The 8,503-nt window shown below is 33.0% G+C and overlaps 2 protein-coding genes across 2 annotated transcripts; one reads left to right on the forward strand and one right to left on the reverse strand.

Moving 5' to 3' along the window:
• Positions 1-728: 728 nt before the first annotated feature.
• LOC130049781 (putative nuclease HARBI1) lies at positions 729-1,685 on the forward strand. Its single transcript, XM_056147787.1, has 3 exons — positions 729-814; positions 986-1,237; positions 1,466-1,685. Exons 1-3 carry the CDS (start codon positions 729-731, stop codon positions 1,683-1,685), a joined length of 558 nt encoding a protein of 185 aa, XP_056003762.1.
• Positions 1,686-3,840: 2,155 nt separating this feature from the next.
• Positions 3,841-7,978, reverse strand: LOC125647343 (uncharacterized). Its single transcript, XM_056147788.1, has 7 exons — positions 7,650-7,978; positions 6,643-6,814; positions 5,925-6,024; positions 5,503-5,577; positions 4,767-4,917; positions 4,392-4,432; positions 3,841-4,097 (listed from the first exon to the last, which is right to left on the reverse strand). The coding sequence occupies exons 1-7, from the start codon at positions 7,838-7,840 to the stop codon at positions 3,841-3,843; spliced, it is 987 nt and encodes a 328-aa protein (XP_056003763.1). The 5' UTR covers positions 7,841-7,978.
• Between the last annotated feature and the right edge of the window lie 525 nt (positions 7,979-8,503).

Raw genomic sequence — 8,503 nt, forward strand, 5'->3', positions numbered from 1 at the left:
ATACAATGGCAAAACGTCATATTATTAGAAAATGATGAATATGTATATGAAGTACGAAATTTTCATTTTATGACCTTTGACCTTAATTCTCTTCATTATGTTTTTTGTTAAAAACCTTTTAAAATGATTAAGATCTAGTCAAAGATTATATTTTTAAAATAATGTGACATTGACTAATCATCATGGAATGTAATTATGTTTGAATTGTGTCGAATGGATGTAGAAAGGCAAATTATGGTCAAAATTACACCATGAGTGTTGTTACTTAGCAACCAAAAATATTTGTTTGTCCATAAAATTGATTAATTTGATTGTGATGTTTTTGTAGTATTTTAAAAGACATATCACCTCATACATTTAGAATTTCCTATTTTTGACTCGAATCCAGTGAGAGGGGTCGTAATATATATATATTCCAGAGAAAAAAGATTGCAAAAATGTGCACTTAAATGACCTTTGACCCCGTAGAACTATTTGGGTCATGGGATAACATGACAAACTTTATGAAAAAAATGTCCCCTGTCCAATTCATAACAAAATTATATATCACATGCCTAGCTAAAATCGTGATACATGCAGATGTATCTCGATTCAAGAATATTGTCATTTAGTCTTAAAAACCTCTAAAATGTACCGGTAGAGAAAGGGTTAAGGAAGGGTTTCATAAAATTGCGAATTTTCCCAATGTGGTCGGAGCCATCGATGGAACCCTGATTCCCATTCAAGGGATGGCAGGTGATGAGGAGCCCACATTCATCTGTAGGAAGGGATTCCATGCCATCAACGTGCATGCCGTTGTGGATGTAAATCTCAGGTAAAACGTTATCACAGATACATAGGTGACAAGTAATGTGACCACGACAAAAATGAACTTTTTGAAATTTAAAAAAGAATTGTAGCAAAATTATATACATATATTCATTTGCCTATGAATTGTACATAAATATTTAACAATTTAATGAAAATATTTGCTAATTTCCTTTAGCTTTACAAACATAGTGGTGAGATGGCCTGGGTCCACACGTGACTCCTTCATCGTAACAAATTCCTTTCTCCCAAACATTATGGAAGGAACTGATGGATGGCTGTTGGGGGATTCTGGGTACCCTTTGAAGAAGTGGCTTCTGACACCTTTTGCTCAGCCATCAAATCAGCAGGAACAGAGGTACAACCGTGCCCACTGTTCCACTAGAAATACAGTGGAGAGAGCTTTTGGTGTACTCAAGAGCAGGTTTAGGTAATTTAAAAGAAATTTCAAATAGTTTGTTAAAAATTGATTTAGACATCAAATTTGAATTAAACCTACTTTGGTCAATTAGTTGGCTTCAAATCACTGAATGGTTACACATTATGTGAAATATTTGGACAAAGAAGGTATAAGGGGAGGTCAGAATCCACAAACATGTAGATGTGTAGTAATTAAAAGCAAAACTATAAGAGGCAATTATTTTCTTTATAATTTAAGATGTATGCACAAGATTGGTGAGACTTTACAATTTGGTTCGGAGAAATGCATCAAAATCATTGAATGCTGCTTTCGGCTCCACAACAAGGCTATCCTCGACAAAATACCCCTGCAAGCCACAAATGAGGCAGCTGTGCCAGTGTTTCACCACCATGCAGCATATCAAGGAAATGACAATGATGGTCTTACTTTGAGACATAGGATAACACAGAGATTTTAATCTTGCAAGTTCTTAATGTTGTATTTGGATTAAATTTCCAAAAGTAAATTTCTATAAGTATCATAAACCAAAATATTTGTTCTCTTTGTATAGTTTTTACATCCGATTCATAATTTCATGTGCATCTTCAGTGTATATAATTTACTCCTTTTTGGCATTGTTTTAAAGTAACACAAAATTGAGTTGAAGGAACGAGAACAGCAAACTTTATTATTTTACTGATATCAATAATACCATTATGTTGAAAGTAATATGTTTCCAGAACCTTTTCTCTCTCTCTCTCTCTCTCTCTCTCTCTCTCTCTCTCTCTCTCTCTCTCTCTCTTTACATGTTTGATTAATATTTCAGGTTTTCACATGATTCAATGATTATAGTACAATGTACATGTATTAATGCTTTAAAAAAAAAAAGATAGTACATCTAAAAACAACTCTGCTGTTTCCATGTTTTATATATATATATATATATATATATATATATATATATATATATATATATATGTGTGTGTGTGTGTGTGTGTGTGTGTGTGTGTGTGTGTGTGTGTGTGTGTGTAAAAAGAAGTCATATTACAATTCCTGTGTAATGCTATAGAAATGCATGTACAATTTGTAGTTTAGAATGTGTATAATTTTAGTTGCCAGATTGATGCTTTGCATCAAAATTATGTCACAAATCTTTTTTATATTCTTCATAAATAGATATAAATATATCGGACATCATAAGAAGTGTTTTAATCATTTAGTGAAGACACCACTATAGATCTTTGAAGAAGGACAACAAACACACAAGTGTTGACAAAAATAAAAATCAAACTACCGGTACGCAATAAATTCAAACTATCAACTTCGAAAAAAGAAATGAACAAATTCCGTTGTAATTAAAGATATGTGTAGGTAAGCTATATCGCATTAAGAAATCAAAGGGGAACATTTCAGTTTTGTCTCTCCAAAATTACGGAAGTGTTAAGTAATTACCTCATGTACATTTATTCAAGAGAATCAAATATTAAACAAAAATATAGATAAATGTGGTATGCATTGAAAATGAATAAACATACTGTCAGCTATAAGTGCATGCAATTCATGAAGAACAGTAATTGTAAATCTAGAGGTGGAGGGGGAGTGTAATCCCTACATCTCTTGGCCAAACCCACCCACCCCCCCCCCCCCCCAAAAAAAACAATGATTCTTACATCAAATTCATTTTGTTACATTATGAATTTTAAAGTACTACCATTGCAATATTTTTTTCACAATTTACATTATTATCAAATATTTCTTTTTTGAACTTATTTGTCTCTACTCTGAGTATGGACAATATGCACACACAAGTGATGTCAAAATATAAATCAAAGTACAATATAGCAAACTATGAACTTGGAAAAAGAAAGGAACAAATACTGTTGCATGTATAAGTAAAGAGTAATGAATACAGAGACTGCATGGACAAATTAAAGGGGAATAACTCAGTTTTCATCCTTCAACAATTACAGGCATTTCATGTGCAGTCCTTTGATAATAAGAAAATATGATAATTACCCATTTCTCAACAGCAGAGTGAAATGTTTATAGCTTCATCTGAGGACAATAGCAACCTTAAAGAATTCACATATATATAACTTCAATATAAAATATAAATAAGACACAATTAAGATACTAGATATGGTACATGTTTAAGGTAGTTCCACCCTCATGTGAGTTATCAATATTAATAGATTAAAAGTGGAAAAAACTGTATACATTTCCACACAATATAGTTTAATTCAATTAATAACCAAAGAAAATGTATTATGCAGCCACCTTTTTTTAAAAAAAGATGTCAGACAAACAAATAACAGAAGTGTAGGTCAACATTAGAAAATCACACAATTAAATATGCAAAGAGGAATAATAAGTATAGAAAAAAAACTTGTTAAAATGAAAAATATCTAACGTCAACAATTTAGAAAAATGCTAATATGTATCAATTAATTGTCGATAGTAGGAAAATAATTGTACAATAGACATGCAGTAGAGGAAATATATGTACCAGCAAAGATATATTTCTATCAGTTCAATTTTGATTGAATACAGATTTTTGTAAAAATCTATGACATCACATGAGGATCGATCTACCTTAAATATGGTACATGTTTAAACTAACAGATGGTGCATATCTAGCTATCAAATCTGATTATAGGAGAAACAGAAAAGGGTGATGGTATTAAGGTTGCTGTTTGTTGACATTTTGATGCAATCAACTCCAAGGCTGTTGCTGTCTTCATTTGAAGTTGAATCATTTCACCCTGCTGCTGAGTTATCTCTTCATAAAATGCCAACTTCTTGGCTCTGTATTCCTTCACAGCTCTATTCCGTTCTTTTCCCAAATTGATAAATTCGATTTTCAACCTGACATCGTCTTCGGTGTCATCACCTAATAAAAATACAAGTCATTACCATCTTCTTCTACAGTAACTACAGTTTTGGGTTTCAAACATTTTCTTATTAGCATGATCAACACTTTATGTTGCTGATGTTTTGCTATTTTTGTCAGATTGTCAAAATCTGTAGAAGTCTTAAAGTCTATAGACGGAAATACAAAGCAGCTTAGCTAAATTAAGACTTTGATGATGTAAGCAATTGAAACATATATGACTCTCAATCAAATGACTTACAGGGACTCTTCCTTTTTTTTCTTGTTCTGTGTGGAGGTACCGCTAGAACACACAGCTGCTCCACCAGCAGAAGGCAAAGAATTTGCAAACATAACTGAAAACATGTGAAAATAGAAAAGGTAGATTCTCACTGTTATATATTTTGTTCCCCAAAATTATATACAACACTGCTTATTTATTGGTGATATTTTATAAAGCTTAATTCGTACAAGTTCTGGGGGTAAATACTGTATAATGGGTATTTTCTGTGGTGTTCCATTTTTTGCAGACATGAAAAATCCCATAAAATTACAATCGCAAAATATACAATTGTATATATCAATATAAAATTAGGTATAGATTGGTATAATGCAATCGCAGAAATTGAAAACGCAGAAAATAATTTGATACCTTAAAAGGATAATGGAACACAGAAAGTTTCCCCTTACAGGAAATACCAGTTTTGTAGGTCTACTTTGCCTATACTGTTAAACCATTGAATACTTCCAAATTTCTCGAAGTATGAAAAATAGATTAGTGTACATGTATATACAATACCTGTCTCAAACTCCTCACTCACAGGCTTTTCACTGGAGTTATCTGAAATTATATATATGTATTCCATAAATCAGAGCACATATGTGTACTTGTACAAGTGCATGTATTAAATAAAACTGTCCAGACATTGGATCTAAAATTGCTATCAATAAGTATTATAAGGAGGACTAACACATCATTATAATGACCGACTTCCTTTTAAAACATAAATAAAATTATGAATATCAGCAATATTTGTCTATCCCTTTTAAATATATTTGCCTAGCTTAGTAGCATGGGTTCAAGTCTTGCAGGGGTTTTAAATTTAATCAGGTTACACTTTCTTCTAAAACTGCATTTTTAAAAAAAACTAAATGGGTAATTTTGAAATTTTTCAATTATAAAACATTCTTGTACATATATCCTCCACCTTCCATCCATATCATTGTTGCTCCTTCTTAAATACATGTATTGTGTTAACTTTATGCATTTAAACAGCAAAAAAAAAAAAACCAAAAAAAAAAAACAACCAACAACATGTACTGTATCTTATCCATTGAACATTTTTTTTAAATATATTTCACTGGTATTGTCATTGTACATTAACACAGATTAAATTTCTACATGTAGAGGCATAAAAAAACAAACCTGTGATGAAGGCAGATGGTTGTTCAGCAGCAGGTGATTGTTCAGCAAGAGTTGCCTCAAATACATATGATGTTTCTTACAAAAGAAAGTTCAATTCAATAAACTCTATTTGATCCCAAATAGGTGATTACACAAGAAAAACCATAGGACCATGGGCCACATCACTCACACGAGTTCCTTTGACCCTACATGATCTTCTTTATAGCTATTGTACTTTTTGCTCTTCTTTAGCTAATGTACTTTTTAAAAGAATTTAAAAAAAAATGTATTCCAATAAAAAAAATTGATCACATGCTGAGGCCCCAACCTCTGATGTGTCTCTGTAGAACACCATCAAATGTGTGTATTTTCTCATCTGCCTACCCTCCCCTTATTCTTAATCATCATAAAGGAAAGAGGAATCATCCATAAATACACTGTACCTTTCTCTAAGAGTATTCGGCTTTGTGATGAGGATAGTGCTCCAGAATCAACCCCACCCGGCACCCCTTCAACGGCACTCTTGGAAAATGTTCCAATGATCTACATAAAGAGAAAAGATCTTGTAATCAATATAATCTATGCACATGTAGTTTCAAATTACCATGCAGTTCTTTTTTCTGAATCATGTATTGAAGATAAGTGCAACAATTAAGATCATGCATTCATCTGATTTTATAGATTCATCAGTGATGTATATATATATATATATATATATATATATATATATATATATATATATATATATATATATATATATATATATATATAATCACCACTATTTTATTTTCATTTCTTTTGTCCTTGCTGTAGTCAGTGGTTTAATTCAGACAAGGCAAATCTAAATAAGTTAAACTCATTCCAAATAATTGTGTCTGGGCAAATTTAAAACAGTGAAACTGCATGTCTACAAGATCATGAACAAGGAGCGAAAATAACTCTGTACAACATTTACAAAGTGTAAATCAAAGCATCATACGCATGTAGGTGTATGCAGTCAACATTCAAGAAATATCATACATGTTCATATTCATGACGTATTTGTGAATTAGGATGACATATTCCTGTTTAAAATTTCCATTCCCTTTTCAATTTTCTTGGTAGTTGCATAAAAAAACAAGAAATGATATAATAATTTCCAAGCTACAAAAGTTATTCTACCAGAGTTTCCCATGATTTCAGATCATCTTCTATTGCAGGACCTCCTCCAGTTGCTTGCCTGTGACGAATCCTCATGGCCTCCTTCTTTTTCGTTTGGCTACTGAAGTCTTGCCATTTTTTCTTTACTTCTGCTACATCTCGATCACACTTAGACACATTAGCTGTATTGACTCTAAATGAAAATAATATAATGCCAATTAATATTGAAAGGATATTGGTATTAAAATTGAGGAACTAAAATACATGCATACAAAGAATGAAATCCCAATGAAGTTCAACTGAATAACAATTCGCTGCTATAAAAAAAATAACACAACTGAAATAACCTAATCTTATCTGACCCTCCCATAAAAATATTGAATACAAAATAGTAGTCTAACCCTCACGTGCTTCCATTCAAACTAAATCAGGATTTTAACCTCCCTATGCATACATTATAATTAAACAGTAAATTAATTAAAAACTGACTCATTACAATTGAAAATGAAAACAGGAAAGGTAGATTATCAAAACAAAAGGAAAAAGAAATAATTTGCAACTTTTGTTTTATTTATATATCTAGAACTATCAGTGGCGGATTTAAGGGGGGGGGGGGGGGGGGGGGCAACCAAACATAAGGTATAAATCGTAGTATCTCGTTTATAAAAATGTACTAAACAATGTAAAAAGCAATATTTTCTTCCATTCCTGGAGAAATAAATGACAAAGTCTATTGATTTCTTGAATTACTTTATTGGGAGAACTTTTAAAAGGGGAATTGTAACCTCCCCCCTCTAGATCCGCCACCGATACCATATGGTTTTCAATCATAAGTATACGCAGTGCTAATGAAGTATTTAAGTGTTGCATAACGGTTACTTCTTCAATAAAAGGCTTGTAAAATGTTTTGTTCTACGTTAGTGCATAGAAGTCACTTTAAAACTACATGTTTAAGTTTGCCAGCTGTTTTTGACAGATAAGGCGATACACTCAACGTCACTTCGTACTTGGTGAATGTCTGTACTTACCGCTCGGTTATCGCCATCCACTGGCGATTCTTAACCTCATTCGTCAATGAGGGGGTAAACTTTCCCTTCACGACTCTTATATTTTCCGTTACAGCTCCCACCAGGGCCTCAATTTCTGCAACACTCCAGTTCGGCTTCCGTTTGCTCATGTTGTTGTTGACAGACGACACGCTAAATTGCGAACTGCGCATGAGCAGTCAAAACGAAAGTACGTAGCTAAGGAAGCTTTTTCTCGTAAGTGAAATCGTAAGTGCGCTCGTGGACGGAAATCTTAATTTTTTTCGTACGATTATTTTTGCACTTACGAGTGCGTTCGTGAAACTGACTTAAGATTCATCTTACGAAAATCTTAACCTAAAATCTTACGATAAATCGCAAGATTTTTTGTGAAAAGGGCTACAAGTCTGCATTACCTGGGGGAGTAGCCTCGCAATTCACACTTGCGTCCGTGGCTCGGATTGGAATGGGGGCCTTGGTTACACTGGCCGTCATGTCCGCATAGATAGCATCAGTGATTTGCTGCATTTGTTCGTCAGTAAAGCGTGGAGGAGGGTTGTCATTAACACCCGCGGCCTGGCCCTGATCGTTAATACGCTCGGGCTCACTCACAGTCACAGCGGGGATTTTCCACTTTCTTCCCGTAGACGAAGGTTGCGCTTCTCCCTTTCTCTTTGGCATTTTGTTCTCCAACAATATGCAAGCAATTTAAATTTAATCAATCACAGTGCAAAGGAAATTGAGGTAATATAAATGCATTTTTTTTTTTTTTTTTTTTTCAAATTTACCGTAATACACACATACAAAATCGGTACAGACAAAAATAACCAAATTAACGCTAGGGGCCTAACGTCTTG

The sequence above is a fragment of the Ostrea edulis genome, chromosome 8, assembly GCF_947568905.1.
Source record: "Ostrea edulis chromosome 8, xbOstEdul1.1, whole genome shotgun sequence".
Lineage (NCBI taxonomy): Eukaryota > Metazoa > Mollusca > Bivalvia > Ostreida > Ostreidae > Ostrea > Ostrea edulis.

Excerpts from the sequence above, each read along its gene's own strand:
- LOC125647343 (XM_056147788.1), bottom strand. The coding sequence starts at position 7,840 with ATGCGCAGTTCGCAATTTAGCGTGTCGTCTGTCAACAACAACATGAGC. Across the intron at positions 4,918-5,502 it reads ACCATCTGCCTTCATCACAG|ATAACTCCAGTGAAAAGCCT; the intron begins GTTTGTTTTTTT and ends ATATAATTTCAG. Across the intron at positions 4,098-4,391 it reads CTTCTGCTGGTGGAGCAGCT|GTGATGACACCGAAGACGAT; the intron begins GTGTGTTCTAGC and ends TATTTTTATTAG.
- LOC130049781 (XM_056147787.1), top strand. The coding sequence starts at position 729 with ATGGCAGGTGATGAGGAGCCCACATTCATCTGTAGGAAGGGATTCCAT. Across the intron at positions 815-985 it reads GTTGTGGATGTAAATCTCAG|CTTTACAAACATAGTGGTGA; the intron begins GTAAAACGTTAT and ends AATTTCCTTTAG. Across the intron at positions 1,238-1,465 it reads GTACTCAAGAGCAGGTTTAG|ATGTATGCACAAGATTGGTG; the intron begins GTAATTTAAAAG and ends TTATAATTTAAG.